This window comes from Pagrus pagrus, assembly GCF_965226575.1.
Source record: "Pagrus pagrus genome assembly, chromosome: 10".
Taxonomy (NCBI): Eukaryota; Metazoa; Chordata; class Actinopteri; order Spariformes; family Sparidae; genus Pagrus; species Pagrus pagrus.
In genome coordinates, this window is record NC_140194.1 from 8,814,494 (window position 1) to 8,830,543 (window position 16,050).

Consider the following 16,050-nt stretch of genomic DNA (forward strand, 5'->3'; position numbering starts at 1 on the left):
TAGTAGGCTTTATCACTAAATTGGCATAAAAATGAGGCCTGTCAGATCCAAATATTTCCTCTGTAAGCCTCCTGGATCCAAACATGACCCACCAAATGATGCAGAACAATTATGCCAGCAGTTTCCTCTTGGTCCGCAGGGGGCAGTAACGCGCCACTGCTGCCTCTACTCAGCAGGGAGAAGAAGAAGGACCCATGCTCTCATCAGTAAGCGACAAACATGGCCGCCTGTGGGCTACTCCGCTCCCTGTCTTCCAACTTTTCAACAGTTTTGCCTTTACTTACCCGCTCGGCACCACTTTCTCCGCTGCGGCTGGCATCTACACCTTATTTTGGAAGAACACTAACCTCTTCTAGCCGATTAGCAGCAGGTATTCCCGTGTGAATGTGTTTTATGGTAGCCGTGTTAGCTAACACTCTCGGTGGCTAAGCTAGAGGGTAACGTTAGCTAATGAAAAGGACACGAGAGCTGACGACGCTGTTGCATGTCTGTTTGTTTTTTCTGCTGGTCATCGTGCTGGTCGGGGATTGCAAAATACTTTAAACTCTTGCAGTGAGAGTTTCCTTGTGTTCTGAGTCTGTTGTGTTGTCTTGCAGCACTTAAATTCACAGACAAACACGAATGGATCCGAGTAGGAGACGACGGAATAGGGACCGTCGGTATCAGCAGCTTTGCGCAGGTAACTTGCCTGTCTCGTGCACACACACTGACACACACGCACAGGCTCTCACACACGTACATGCACAAGCACACACTAAAGTACATGTGGTTGCTTCAACCTTTGACCTTGCTTTGCAGGAGGCTCTGGGAGACGTAGTTTACTGTGGACTGCCAGAGGTGGGAACACAGCTGGCTCAGCAAGGTAAGAAGTTCAAGGCAGTGTGGCTCAGGCTTATCTGACTAGTGAGCAACATGAGCAATGACGCCCCTTTTTGCTTAATCCAACTTATTGATATCATATTTTATCAATATCACCAATATTTGATGCATTATAGATGACAGTGAGGTAGCTACTCTTATTTTAGTTCAACCAAAAGGCATCAAAAATGACAATGCCAAGGAAATAAGTCATCAGTCCTCAATGCTTTTTGTGTGCAGTTTTGATTGATGCATCTGGTTGTAAAATTAATTTAGCTAATAGCTCCTCTGGTTCAGCAAACGTACAGTATTAAGTTGTCATCATGCCCAAGAACTAGAGCCTGACTGATGCATTACTTGGCCGCTATTGGCCTATCACAGATATATCAGTGTCACCGTTTATGTTGTCTGAAAATGTGCCAATATGAAAAATGATTCATTAAATTGCAGAAAAAGATTCTTGGGGTAATTTTTAACTATTTAATTTCCAGCGGAGTTTACTATTTCAGTGCACTGATGTCATTCATTACATTTATTTGCCACAACTGTTTGATAACCACATTTGAAAGATCATTGCAATAAATATGTATTTATCGGCTGATATATCAATATCAGAATTTTTTACTCACACATCTGTATTGGCACTGGCCCCAGAAACTGAGTACTGGTAAGGGGCGACCAAAAACACCTACCTTAATTAAGGTAAACATAACTTAGCTATATATATGCCGGTGCTTTCTGTGTAGGTGCCAATCTACTCAAACACTGGAAACTGGAAACCTGGAACTCTTTACCTCCTCATATATCTCACTCACAAAACAAGTTAACTTTTAAAAAACTACTCAAGGCTCACCTAATGCAGCTGACCATATGACTGGGAATTTCATTATTGGTACTACAATAGGATTATTATGAAAGTAGTGACGGAAAATATATTACAAATGTAGGGCTTTACTATATGATATATATTAATTGTGATGCTTTTGATATATTAAGGTAGTATGCATGTATAAATTGATGTGTGTGCATGTGTGTGTGTGTGTGTGTGTGTGTGTGTGTGTGTGTGTGTGCGCGTGCGTGTGTGTGTACATGTGTGCTGTTGTTGTTATTGTTGTTGTTTTTTATTATAAGTGTTTACTATATGTGAAATGTAGTTATGATTGGAATGTATGACTATGTATTGATGTCTGGATACATCATTGATGTGACACTGTACTATGTACCCTATGGACCCCAGGAAGATTAGTGGTCGCCAAGGCGGCAGCTAATGGGGATCCATCTAATAAACAAATAAACAAATCTCTGAAATGTCTTTTTTCTACTTTTTTTATTTTATCACAGATGAGTTTGGAGCTCTGGAAAGTGTCAAGGCAGCCAGTGAGCTGTATTCCCCCTTGACTGGAGAAGTTGTAGAGGTCAATGAACTACTGGCAGACAAGCCTGGTCTGGTCAACAAATCCTGTTACAAAGATGGTAAGCAAACACATTGTCCAGTCTATAAAGGTCATTCTGTTATGTGGAAAAGGATTTGGAAAGTGAAATAAGCAAAAACACTTCAGGCCAATGTGACAATTAACAATAATTCTGCACTGTAATGTGCTCTGAGGTGTAAGGAAACCACTTAGAAGCCTTATTATTGTTATTGGACAGTAGATGGCAGTAATGCAACATAACATAGAAGGCAGCCACTGGAGAGGAAGATGGTTTTGCCAGTGTTTTACATTTCTTCATTTATCTATCCTTCCTCCCAAACTGCAACTATGTTTTTCCTTTAACTTAAAAATCTGAAAATCCACTTGGATATGATAATCCAACAGCTGAACATTATCTGCCTTATTTGACGTTAATAATCGCTTCACTGTGCACTAATAATGTAACTTTGATAACTATAAAGCCAGAAATATTATAGACACAAATATTCTGACTTAAGCAGGTTCGAAGTCTCCATACTGAAATAAAAAAACAAAGCCAATGGTGGAAAACAGTGGCTGTGATGTTAAAAATACTTGTATAAATGGCCTGAAGTATGCAGATATATTGATATGTATTGTCTTTAACTTGTAACAAACTAGATTGTAACCTCTTTAATCCAGGTTGGCTGATGAAGATGACTATTGCCAACCCTGCAGAGCTTGATGCTCTAATGGACGAGGCAGCCTACGAGAGATACATCCGCTCCATTGAGGACTAACCCAACACTAAGCTCCCTCTCTCCTTTTCAAGCACCACTGGCAGGGAGATCCCCAAGTTGTGCCTGTGTCAGTTACAATGCTATGCTTAGCATCCACCAGGGGAGCTCAGAAGCTCCAGACTGCTGACCTGCCAGTGTTGTAGAGCTGTGAACTTTAGGAATCCTTTATCTACTGTTTAAGACTGCTATTAGGGGACCGGTCGGTCTGCACTGACTAAACATCCAATGTTGTTTTGTTGCAGCCTCAAATGCTCAAACAGCAGAGAACGAGACTCTCGGTCTATAGAAGTTTCCAAGCATTTCAGTCAAAACTTGAATTTCTGTTTTAGGATATTGTTAGACTTTAAAAAAGCACTTTGGTCTTTATGTTATTAATAATAATGTTGGTCTACACTGCATGTTGACAGCAACACTGTAGACATGGGACCTGTATATTAGAAAATAAACATTTCCTCAAACTTTGTGTTTTTTGTCATTTTTTATTCCCCAGAGGTTCAACTCCATATTATAAATCTCGGCAGTGTTTGAAGAAACACTGCTTGTCAGTGTGCAGGTAATATGCAAACACTGTCAGAGCAACACATGATGAAAATGATTATTTGCATATCAAGTCATCTGCATCACATAAAATAAATACAAAGAAAACCGTGTTAGTCAACCACCTGTTATGTACACACACATTGCACCGCTAATAGTTAGTACACATACAAATTTAAAAAGGCACCCCAACCCCGGCTGAGAAACACTGAATGCCATGAAACTCAAACTACAATGAATGTTTATATTTATGTAAAAAACCCTTAGATTTGTAAGAAAGTGAGCTGCACAGAAATTGAGCATACTGGCTAACATAGGGCCTCAGGAAAACAATGTATAAGTTATTTATAAATCTTTACTCTGAAGTGGAAATAAGCTTATTTCAAAGTGAAGTCTAGACTTGGCGCAAGTTATTTCCCTGCTGGTTATGTAGAGGTATTGCAAGCCTGCGGTGAACTTTGCATAAGCTTTGGCTTTGTCAACCCACTACTTCGTCTTCTTTCCTCATCTTAAAGGCTTTTCTGTAACATTTCATACTTGTGCATTTTATTTTTGACTGTCTGGTCACTCAGAACCTGTAAACATTCAGTCTTGATCGCTGGGTCACCTGAGTGAGGTGACCGCACCACCAGGTACCACAGAAAACCTGTCCTTGGCTGTTGGAGTTCGCCTGGCTCTGCCCCGAGGTGCAGCAGGCCGAGGGAGTCCCTCCATCCTGCGATAATCACTCTCCAGCCTCTCCCTCCTCTGGGTTCCCTCATACATCACACTGGCAGTAAAGTCTCTCTCGTTAAGGAAGGCGATGGTCTCATCCCTCTTGCGGCTCACGTATCCTTTCAGGACAGCGTTGTAGGGGTTAGATGCGGCATCTGCATCTGGATCTTCCAGCTGGTGTTTGAATTCCATGCGGGTGATAACAGGCAACAAGAACTGTTTCCCTGCTGCCACCACACCCCCACCGCTGTGGGATAAGCCCAAAGCCTCTGAGACCAGGCGTTGGGGCAGAGGCACCAGATCACAACCTGAGCGCTTGTCCACATACTGTCCAAACTTTTTCCGCACCACAGCTACATCTTGCAGAGACTGACTCCTCCGGTCCTCCAGGTCTGTAACTACTCGCTCAGGATACGTCTGGCCAAACGCCACACCTAAAGAGTGAGGAGAGCAAAGAAAGAAGACTTATAAAAGTAACTGTACTGTGGGTGGCAATCTTTCAAAATAAAAGCATGTTTTTGCACTGAAAAAATCGTTTAATCAAGAATATTGTGACACAGACTGATAAACTTTCTCACCAGAACGTCGAAGCATAGACGCGGGACATTTCCAGGGTTTGTGAATAAGCTCATCAGGCAGATCTGCAAGTTCAGGGCACCATTTCCTGACATAGCTGCCGCAGGGGTCACAGGTCATTGCTGCGTCAACGGGGTGCATGACAAAGTTCCAGTGATCCAGACCACACATTCCCCCGTTCTGCCACATCATAGCATCTATGGCAACATCTGCATCCACTAGGGTGTCCTAAACACACATACAATCGGTGAGTAGTACTTACTTACAGTATTACACTCAGCATTGCTGTATGAAATCTGTGTGAGAGCATTTTGTGCCTGCGTCTCACCTGGAACCAGCGATAGCCTTCTTGCCAGGGCAGGTGGAGGTATGCTATGAGAAAGGACGCCACCACATGTCTCATGTAGTTGTTCATCCAGCCTGTCAGCCACAGCTGCCTCATGGCTGCATCCACCAGAGGGTAGCCTGTTCGCCCTCGCTGCCAGGCCTTCAGGTGGCCACGATCGTTGCTCCACCGCAGGGCCTGCAAATACCAGTGGGTGAGGAAGACTTAAAATTACGGCGGCAGAAGGTGAAGCTCAGTTCAACTTCACATATTTATTTTTTACTTCGAGTAAATATTAATGTGTTATCGAGGTATCTAAAGCCTAATTCTACCTTGTATGGAGGTCTGAGTGATTCCCAGGGGAGGTCAGGAAACAACGTTAGCTGCCAGTAAGCCAAATCCCTCCACGCCAGTTTGCGCTGGAACTTCGGCGGTCGACAGCGTGCCTCTTTGGCGTCCCACAATAACCAGCGTGGGCTGAGCTGACCGAAGTGAAGGTAAGGAGACAGACTGCTGGTATTTGGTGCATCTGCCCTGCCTGACTCTTTTTCATATCTGTACACACCTAGGACACATGAGAGAATCATATGAGATTGTTAACGCCTCCAAACCTTATGTGATGTGAGTACAATGTGCACACCAGGTGTCTCACCATCTTGAAGAAAGGCTTCTAGTCGTGCATGCGCTCCTTCTTCACTGAAATCCCAGGCTTTACGAATGTTAGCTGCCCAGTCAATCTAAAAGCCGAAATGAACACAAGAATATTGAGCATATCATGATCTAATCTAAATCTGATACAGGGCCGTACCTCTTGACTACAGTTACTGACCGTTGTGCCATCCTTTCTGCGGGGCATGCGTGCCAGTCCTAGCGTGTCCAAAGCGACACCCTGAGGCCAGTTGGAAGGTATGGGTAGAGATACAGGAGGGTCCAAGGGAGCCCCTAATGCAGAACTTGGGTTCTGACTGCAGCAGCTCATGAAGTGAGACACTGAACCTATTCCTACATCACAAAAAAGAAAAAGTTCACCAGGTCAGTGGCTGCCATCACCATACATATTTCAAGCTTTCATATTAACCACCAGTATCTAAACAAGCTCAGCACACCGAAGTCATTTCATTGTGACTGACCTCTGAGTCCCACACCCTCCGTGCTGACAGAGTAGGGGTCTCTGAGACAGTACGAGTCGAACATCTTGCATTCAACACCGTCTTTCTGTAGAGCTGACACCACCGCATCATCCCTCTCCTTCAGCCAGGGCTCATACAGGGCATTCGCCACAACTGTTCTTGCTCCTGTCTCCTTTACCAGCTCCTTAAGGGTATGAACAGATGATCCGACCCCATTTCCCTCTCTGTTTGCCTTCAGGAAGACAAGATGGCTCCCAATGCTCTCCAGAGATGAAGAGAAACAAGACAAAGCTTGATGAAGCCAGTATTTACCTGTGATAATATATAAAAAAAGACGTGATTAGACAACCTTAAGGAGACATAAAAATGAATATGATTTAGATCTGTGAGATATTAAAACCATGACTAAAGGCAGTCAATGATTCTTCAGTCAACTTACAAGCTCCACCCATGGCCACTGTAATCCCAGGTCCCTCCTCTTCTTCAGGGCTCCAGATGAAGACGGGGATGACAGGTGCACCAACCTCCAATGAGCCAATGAGAGCGGGGTTGTCACAAAGCCGCAAGTCCCTCCTGAACCACAGCAGTACCGGTGGCTGTGCTGATGGAGAGCAGGGCAAACCTACAACCTGCTGGCCGGCGCCTTTACGCCGCTGTCGCCTGTTCTTAGAGCGTTTAGGTTTCTGTGATTCGGTCAAATCCCCCTCATCCATCATTTGGTTGTCTTCTTCAACTGTGTCTTGCTTGGAAATTGAGCCAGACAGTCTGGAGACACACTCAGTCTTACTTGTCCCTGGTGTCTCCTTATTACATCTGTAAACATGTGCGCTTTCCTGAAGCGCGGTCTCTCGGGTTGTTTGCGGTGGGCTCGACTTGACCCAGGGTGCACCTTGTGATGAGTTGGTGTTTTTTCTCCTGCCAACTACATCTGCTAGCTGGGTGGGGCTGCTTCCCTGAGGCTGAGATACTGAGGCCAATTGAACAGAGCGTCTCTGATTCGATCTGTCTCCGGGTCGCTGAAGCGGAGAATCTTCACTGGGGGTTGACAGCTGGTGGTCTTTCATCTCCAGTAGAGAGAGAGCCAGTGCAAGTTCCAGTTCATCATCTTCAGTCTGCAAGTTGATCAGAACAACCCATTACAATAACTGTTAAAGCGACTCCTTATTGGGGGGAAGATGACCAATTTCATATTCAATATTTGCGGCTACATGTTCAAATAGTAACAAAATATTTGTTAAAGCAAAGCAAAAAACATAAACCATTGTCATTCCTGTTAGTAATTGGTGAGCACTGATAATTAACATACTAATACATAGTATGTTTGTTTGTTACTTATACTCAGTATTTGTGTTGGGTAATTTTCAGCAGAGGTCTAATCAACTAGAATATGTGAAAACACCTGGGTGTGCAGGTGTTACATATCCCTGCAGTGATTAGTTCTGATTACTTAACTAGAGTAAACATATTATATTGATTTGTGCTAATAAATTAATTAAATCACAGAAGCCCAAACAACAGGCTTTCCCTATCCATTTTTTAAAGGTCCTGTTAAGGCCAATATTTCCCATTTATATTACAAATGTAGGTTAGTATTAACATAAAGGAGTAAATCTTTGTTGCTAACCTAGCTTACCTAAAGCTGGTATGTTGAGACACTTTGCATTTTTGTACACTGAGGCAGTTTTACAATTATTGTAACTTGAAATACATGTTTTTACTATTTCTAATCTTTTTCTTACAGCCCATTCTTAACTTCTACTCACTGTACGGTGTATTTGGTCCAACAAAGACAAAATACTGTGACTAAAACCGTGGACTAGCTGCTCCTAGCACACGAGCTAACACAAGCTAGCTTTATTTGTTAAGTATTAGGAGCAGGTAACGTTTACCTGGGTAGGAGTGGGCTGCAGAGTAACTGGTGAACACATTAGTATATTTAGCAAGCTTGTTTTTCTCGGACAATAAAGGGGTTGAAAGTCAATGAAAGTGACACTTAAATTTGTCCAGAAAGACGCATCAAGATATGCCTATATTTACTATTTCTGCTAACGTCGACGTAACTTACGTTACATAGCTTAGCTAGTTGTTTGCTAACACGTTAGCCACAGCAACTCCACTCACACGTTAATGCTAATTTGGGGCATTTATGTCTCTTGTACTGGTCAATAATTAGTGAATGCAGCTTCAATGGGTAAGTAAGACACAACAGACTAACTTTATTTAACTAAACTTAAAAAAACATTGTTGTTCTACTTGGTTCTCAGGCTTTAAACACTAAAATATACCTTTACTTGCCTCTTTTATGTATATTATTATTATTACTGGTGATATCTCATTTTCTGTCTCTTTTCCTTAAGTTATATGTTGTTTTATCTGTACCTTTAAACGACTTTTATCCCTGATATATAAAACAATATAGTGACACATAAAGTCAATAGCTCATCACTGACCTTAGTGAAATACTCCTTGTAGATGGAGGTGAGGGTGGAGTACAGGGAGCTGTTGGCCGTGGACAGAGGCTGGATGAGGGATAGAAACTGCGACCGGGTCTCCTGGTGTCCCAAGGCGGACACACACATCGCAAAGAACCCTTCTGGATCCTCTCGACCCGCCAGAACTTCCCTCAACATCTTCCTCACCAAGGCTTTACTGTCCTCGGCACCAGCCGCCGCTGAAGGAGGCATCTCCAAGCGAAAGGTGACGACAAACTTCAGCTGTGAATGTCTGCAAAACTCCTGTGAGCTCGTAACAAGTCTAGCACATCGCTAAAACTCAAGTGTTAGCTGCAGCTGCTCCCTGTAGTGGTTACCAAACAGCTGATTCTTGAGTTACACAAGCCATGTGTTTGTGTTTTGTAACCTGCAAAAGCTTAAAGGTTTGTAACAGGTGTGTGTCGCCAGTAGGGGGCGTACCAGCCTCATAAATAAGAGCTATGGAGGGAGGATCATGAAGCCCATGGCTGTTTCTTCACTGCATGTGAGTAACAGTTGGGATTCCCTGTTTACATTTCCTTAATTTGACACCAGGGAAGAGTGATATAGATATAATAAACGCTATAGGAATGTATGTTTTGTTAATATGTTTCACTCTCTGGTTCATCTTCCCGTCACTCCTCCACCAGATCATAACATCTCATCCACAATTTGTCATGACAGAGGTCCCCCCCACAAGCTAAATCCAATCAAATAAAGATCCTTGGTTCAATTCGAAACTGATGTACAAAATGCCGGGAGGACATCTCCCTTAAGACAATAATTTCTATCATTTTTTTGCATAGCCTTCATCTTGACAGGAATGTGGTCCTTTTCAAGTGCACCCTGTGATGTGAGACTGGAAAACAAAGCCAGGAGACAGTATACCCAGCAGTGAATCTTTAATCATGGTCTGTATTCACGCCGTCGAGGGGTTGCTAAGTAATTGATTTTTTTTTTTTAATGAGACCCTGCGTAAGCGTTTGAATGTACGCAGCAGGGGACAATCATCTGAGACACTTGTGGACCCAAACTCTGAAATGCTTTGTGTTGTTGATACTCTCCATGAATTGCAGTATGTGACTATACGTGTTATTTTGTTCGCGCTAAAGCATCGTCAAGTGTCTCGTCTAAAATGTGACACGAGGCTCCATGCGCAAGGACGCAGAGTCTCAATTATTCAGGCTTTTGTCTGAGAAGTAGTCGTGAGTGAATGAGGGGAAGATGTGTTGAGAGCTGTGGTATGTGGCGAGAGCCGGACGGGAAGAGGGGGAAAGAGAGAAAGAGATTGAGAGAGAGAGAGAATCAATAGTGTTTAGACAGAGAAGTGGAGTCTAAGTGTGTGATCAATAGAGAGCAGAGAGGAGAGATTAGCTGCTTTTCTCTCTCAAACTAACACTGACAAATTGGCGAATTGGTGTATCGGCCCTTGGGCTAAACGGATTGACCTGCTGTTTCCATGTTCCACCATGTACTGTCAATAAAGATCTGTGTTCATTGTGGCTCTCAATGAAGAGGGTGAATGAAGCACCGGAAAAAAGGAAACGGGGGGAAAAGGAAAAGGACGGGGAAACGGAGAGGTGAAAACAAGAGGGGGGGAAAAGCAAAGTGCAGCTCAGGTGCCCGAGAAGCCTCGATCCTCACAAAATGCCCGCACCTTTGTCTCATTAACACATTCGCGCACTCGCATGTGCATCCTCGTGCACGTTGTTATAAAACCATAATAACGTCTCCAGGAAAATTAATGGAAAGACAGATTAAAAACTAAGTGAGGAGAAACGGGCCACTGGTGTAGCTATTTGCAACTCATAAATCATTCTGACACACCCACGCGCATGCAGACACACGCGTAGACACACACACCCATACAAACACACACACACGTACTGTAATTAACCACAGGCTATTTACTCTCTCCTGCTGTAAATTAGACATGCAGACACAGTTATTACATTAGGGGGATCTGCCATGCAGAATACTAACAGGAGGAGGAGGGGGACACTGGTATACACAACAAACTGCTCATACAAACATAAACACACACACATACATACACAAGAAAGAGGGTATGGAAGAATCATAGACTGACGGGAGTGAAAATGAAGCTGCAGCACAGAGAATAGGGGCCCCCAGCTCTTTGTTCCCTGCTGCATTTCATTATCTGAAACGCCAGCCAACACACACGACACACACACACACACACACACAATGCACCTCCCCCTTCCCTAAAGCTGTCTGCCTCCACTCCATGCACGCAGCACAAAAAAAGAGAGGAAAATAGAGATACTGCGTCAGTGCCATTCACCGGCATCTGGACTCGGTCATGACAAGCGTGTCTGCATGGTCATCCCGAAGCAGATCAGCCGGTCCAGAAGCTGCTCTGAGTTCCCCCTTCAACCTGCGCTTTCCCATAAATTCTGTTTTAAGCAGGACAATAGGAGATAAGGACTTGATTAAAGCAAGTATTGATACTCTGTCTTGGGTGGCTTGTCTCCATTTAGTTCATCTGAAGTTTTTTCCTTTTTTTTTTTTCCCCGGCAGTCCACCTCCTTCTGTTTGTGTGTGTGTCCTCTGGTTCCCCCTACCTTCCTCACCCCTCTCTGTCCCTCTGTTTTCCCACGGTGATCGATAGCTCATTACAATCATTGACTGCGGCTCATCAGCACCTGTTAAGGTCTGGAGAGACAGAGAGAAGGTGCATGTGCGTCGGAGAGTGTGTGTTGTGTGATGCGAGCATATAGATAAATAGAAAAGAAAGGTCTGGGATGAGTCTGGGGCGAAGTTTGATGTTTGAACGGTTATTTTCTGATTCACGTTCATCGCCGAGGGTATCTAGCTTGTCGCCGCTTTATGGTCCGTGGTCTTGGGGAACATCTTATTATGCAACTCACGTGGGTACCATGGTTTGTTGCTATGGTGATTGCCAAGGGAGCCAGAGTATTATAGGTGTTTATCCTAGACAGGAGCAAGGCTACTCACCGTCTATCAGGACACGCTTCAATTTACCACACAGTTTGGACCACACATTAAGATCAAAACAGTCACAGAGAGACAAAGGGGAGAGAAAAGCTAGCATAACACAGTTCAAGTGCGGATGTGATTTAGTGAGATAGATTATTCAGTATTCATATTCCTGGAAGAAAGACCTTGCTCAAACACTCAGCTGTTGGTTTAATGCGTCACTGCAGGGTTTGTTTTTTGTGAGAGGACAGGCTGCGAGCGAGAAGAAGCAAACAGAGAAAAGAGAGAGACTCCGAGAGACTGTTTAAAAACTGTGGTTGAAGAAGGCGAGGAGAAATGTGTAAAATATGCTTAATAAAAGAGACAATAGTGAGACCTCGAGAAGTCCCTCTTGGATTCATTCACAGGATGTGGTCTAAGAAAAGAGGAGAATTGGCGTAAGGGTGTGAAGTTTTAAGGAAAGGGGATATAAATAGAGTGAATACAATAGAGGACTGAAAAGAGAACAAGTCTCTGAGCCCATGCATAAATTACACACATCATTTACATATTCATTATGTTTTGTGTACTAATGAGAGTATTTGCTTAATACCTCCACCACCACTGGCAGCTTTTGTTCGACACGAGAGATTTTAAAGAGGAGAGCGAAAAAAAAAGAAAAACAAGGGAGCAAGGGTCATCTTGGTCAAATGGGTGAAGTCAATGGTACACAATCGATTTTACTGATAATCACATCAGTCGTATTGCCGTATAGTGAGTGCTTGAACAAGCACAACCTGCACGAGGCTGTTAAGAGATGTGAAACAAAGCACACAAGATGGGGGTTGGTAAAAGTTAATTAAAACAACACAAGCTTTCGCCAAACTCTCGCCGTCGTCTCTCTTCTTGTCTCGGTGGAATAAGTAAGCGCTGCGGTAATTACCTACCGGGCACTCACTCAGAGCATTCCTTCAGGTGCCAAAAAAAGTCTCCCAAATGACAACAGAGGCCGGCGATTTGCGGCGATCATTTAAGAAATGAAACGTTATATATACGTCAATTAAGTAATGTTGTGTACATATACAAACGCACCATTTCATACACACAGAGAGGGTAAATGATTCAGAAAGTGGATGAATGAAACGAGGGGAAGAGAGAGGGATGGAAATGTAGAGACAGGGGGAAGGGCAACGGAGGGATGAGCTACAAATGAGAGCGATGGCGGTGGCAGGTTGGCACAGTGCCATCCAGTCAGGACTTGAGCGGGGGCGGGCATGGGCATGGGCGAAGGGGCGAGGAGAATAAGAATGGAAGAGGAAGGGAAACAGACCTCCATACTACTACCATGGTGCCACCTTGGCACAGGCACAATGAGGCGAAATACAAGCCGCGGAGTGGGCAGAGAAGAGGAAGATATAGGAAATATCAGAGGACAGCAGAGCATGGAAGTGAGCAAGATGCCAGCAGACAGAGGATGAGTCAGATGTAGATTAATGAAGGGAAGCGTAGAAGGATGTTGAAGAGAGAAATGGATGATACTATGAAACTGTAAGGTCTAACTCCGTGATGACCACTGATCGTACAAGGAAAAACATCGGCGGAAAATCCGGCATTCTTTAATTTTTCTGGTTTTTCTTTCTCCCGATGCCAGCTGCTGCGTGCCAGCCAGCGGGCACCATGCCAGCCTGCAGTCGTGGCACAACCGAAGCGATCAACGCGGCCGACAGAGAACTGTCTTAGTTGAAGACAAGGAGACTCACCTCTGAGGATTTGCTGCTAATCACCGTTTGTTTGCTTGGACAAAGCCAAGAAGAGGTGCCCAGGCAACGGTTGCCAGCGATTCTGTGATGGCATCTTTTCAGGGTGGCGAGGGCACAGGGAGGAAGATGGCACGCTGCCAAGCCAACATAACACACACATTTGCAAACAGAAACCTCCATACGGCGAGCAGAACATTTCGGATGCCTTACATGTTTTGGCGATGGCATCCCCTCAAGGGAGAGACCAGGAACAGAGATGGCACCATGCCAGATGCAAACTGGGAGGCATTCGCGGGCGCCACCAGAAGCTGTGCGAAAGCGTAGTAAACGCGGACACAAAATAGTAGCAGAAGGTTGGAACCAGCCACGAATGCAACTGTGGTGAGAGTATGGGATAAAAACCATTTCCTGAATGCCAACTCTACTCAGTGCCAACTGCTGCACTGGAAGGAAGCTGCTGCTCATTACAAAGAACCAAGACAAGGGATCATACCATTCCAGTACGAAGAGAAGAAGAGGAAGAGAAGAGGAATAATGAGCAAAATTAATAAAGGATATGGTAGAAGAAAAATACGAGGAATTTTGTGCTTAACGAAGAACAGTGGGAGTGGGTGGACAAGGATGATGAAGAGCCTCTTTCCTGCACATGCACACCTGGGATGTTCTTAAAGGGATATCCCCTCACACTGCTGTGTGAGTCAAAGGGAGGGATGTGTTGGCATCATCTCCAGGGTGTCAAGCTGTGTTTCTGTATTGCCAGTCAGGGAGGGTGCTGCAGTCGTCAGGGGCGGGCAACTGTCTGGGCATCTCATCTGCAGCTAATTAACAGCCACACACTAATTCTAACAGCCGATCATAATTAGCGATTTAATCGCTCGTCAACGCTTTTCTCCCCCCTTAAATTGTGCCTCCTATTTGGACACGTGCGGATAAGCTAAGGAACGCCGGATACCCCCTCCCTCCCCTCCTCCTCGTCCTTCTTTCCTTCATCCTTGGCTCCAGACTCCAGTGGGATCTTAATTAAGCCCGGGCTTCATTATGCAAATGGAGTACAATAAACGACAGCAGAGGTGGAGCTGGATCCAGACTGAAACGGAACGGTGGGAGGGGAGCACTGGAAGAGGAAAATGAAGAGATGTGGAAGGTTACCAAAATCGTCTATGTGATGTTATGGCATTACAATAATTGTTTATTGTTTTGACATGTACAGTGTGTCTGCTGTGTGCCACGACCACGTGTGGTGGGAGAACCAACATGTCGTGATCTGATGCTCCTTTTCTGTCGCCATTGGAAAAACTTCTCTGAAATAACACTGGATACGTAGAATGTCATCTCTCACAAAGCAAATTCATAAGGGAATGGTGACAATGAACCCCTTAATATCACCAGTTGGCCGGTGTCGTGGATATGAAGAAAGATGGTAAAGATAGGCAGAGAGAAAGGAGGCAGACAGAAACACTGACGGTGGCAGCAGCATGGCAGCTAATGTCATCTCAGTTTAATCATCGCATGGGATCATGGGGTTCATGAAAATTCATTTGCATATCATTAAACAGAGAGAGGTTATTTGGTGCGGGCAGCCAAAATGGGATTGGATGAAGGAAGGGAGAAAAAAAAGGCAAATGGAGGGACTCGTTATTAAACAGCAATGTTTTATAGTCCGCCAGCCGATTCATTTAATTTGGGCGTAATTAAAATGTGTCAGACTCAATCAATCATTCCAACAGGGATACTATCAATGTTTCAGTCTGAAAAAAGACTAATCAGTTGATATGCGGTCGGACATTTTCCAATAACAGTCTAAGTGCTTTAGTCTACTTTGAGCTTGACCCATCCACTCTCTTTTCTCATTTATCTGAAGGAGTGTATCAAAACATCCATTGTGACTTCTATGTATTGTGTCAAGACATGTCTATCTCTGACAGGTGGCGATGCCACTCTGTGTTAGTCAGTAAGAGGATAGCTCACACTGTCTTTTTGACCTTAGTAGCGGGCTGTCAGCTGTGTGTATGTATGTGCATGCATACATGCATTTCTCATTTGCATAAGTGATGTAATTAGACCGCCCTTTCACATGCAGATCAGTTTGACAACATGGCAATCACTCCAACACACACATACAGCCATGCGCACACACACACACACACAAACACGCGACAGCACACGCTTACTGCCGTGACCAGCACCATATCATGGGGAGTCTGTTGTCTGTGAGCAGAGAGTGTAAAGATTAACATAATCCAGCTAATAAGTGTGAGTAATATTCACACAGTGACGCGTGGCGTAGACACTGTCCTGCTGATGCGTATTTGTATCTCATTATAGATGTAAAGTACTAAAGGGGGGCCGACACAGGAGGGGGGTGCCAGTGTGGATGGGGGATGGTGAGGGGTCACAAAAAAAAGTGTGGGCCTGAATATAGAGACACCAAAGGATGACAATGAACAGCAGTATTTTTATAAAGTTATTCTATCCACTCCTTCTGCAGAGTGCTGATAGAATATAAAGACAGATTACACAGGGTGCCTCATAACTAAGATGCTGGAGA

The 16,050-nt window shown here is 44.2% G+C and overlaps 3 protein-coding genes across 3 annotated transcripts in view; 2 read left to right on the forward strand and 1 right to left on the reverse strand.

The window, feature by feature from the left end:
* Positions 1-192: 192 nt before the first annotated feature.
* LOC311264499 (glycine cleavage system H protein, mitochondrial-like) lies at positions 193-3,512 on the forward strand. The gene is made up of 5 exons (XM_084365402.1): positions 193-370; positions 597-679; positions 799-862; positions 2,200-2,331; positions 2,952-3,512. Exons 1-5 carry the CDS (start codon positions 220-222, stop codon positions 3,047-3,049), a joined length of 528 nt encoding a protein of 175 aa, XP_084221528.1. The 5' UTR covers positions 193-219; the 3' UTR covers positions 3,050-3,512.
* Positions 3,418-9,281, reverse strand: LOC311264497 (deoxyribodipyrimidine photo-lyase). Its single transcript, XM_084365397.1, has 9 exons — positions 8,782-9,281; positions 6,771-7,443; positions 6,332-6,643; positions 6,031-6,203; positions 5,854-5,938; positions 5,534-5,766; positions 5,205-5,399; positions 4,879-5,104; positions 3,418-4,734 (listed from the first exon to the last, which is right to left on the reverse strand). Exons 1-9 carry the CDS (start codon positions 9,013-9,015, stop codon positions 4,190-4,192), a joined length of 2,676 nt encoding a protein of 891 aa, XP_084221523.1. The 5' UTR covers positions 9,016-9,281; the 3' UTR covers positions 3,418-4,189.
* The window catches only part of gtf3c6 (general transcription factor IIIC, polypeptide 6, alpha), a 35,387-nt gene continuing 28,280 nt past the window's right edge, over positions 8,944-16,050 (forward strand). Inside the window, exon 1 of the mRNA XM_084365400.1 lies at positions 8,944-9,028. The gene's annotated coding sequence lies outside the window, so the exon portion shown is untranslated. The remainder of the gene's footprint in view (positions 9,029-16,050) is intronic.

Excerpts from the sequence above, each read along its gene's own strand:
- LOC311264499 (XM_084365402.1), top strand. The coding sequence starts at position 220 with ATGGCCGCCTGTGGGCTACTCCGCTCCCTGTCTTCCAACTTTTCAACA. Across the intron at positions 371-596 it reads TTCTAGCCGATTAGCAGCAG|CACTTAAATTCACAGACAAA; the intron begins GTATTCCCGTGT and ends GTTGTCTTGCAG. Across the intron at positions 863-2,199 it reads AACACAGCTGGCTCAGCAAG|ATGAGTTTGGAGCTCTGGAA; the intron begins GTAAGAAGTTCA and ends ATTTTATCACAG.
- LOC311264497 (XM_084365397.1), bottom strand. The coding sequence starts at position 9,015 with ATGCCTCCTTCAGCGGCGGCTGGTGCCGAGGACAGTAAAGCCTTGGTG. Across the intron at positions 5,939-6,030 it reads GCAGAAAGGATGGCACAACG|ATTGACTGGGCAGCTAACAT; the intron begins GTCAGTAACTGT and ends TTCGGCTTTTAG. Across the intron at positions 5,767-5,853 it reads AGAAGCCTTTCTTCAAGATG|GTGTGTACAGATATGAAAAA; the intron begins GTGAGACACCTG and ends CATGTGTCCTAG.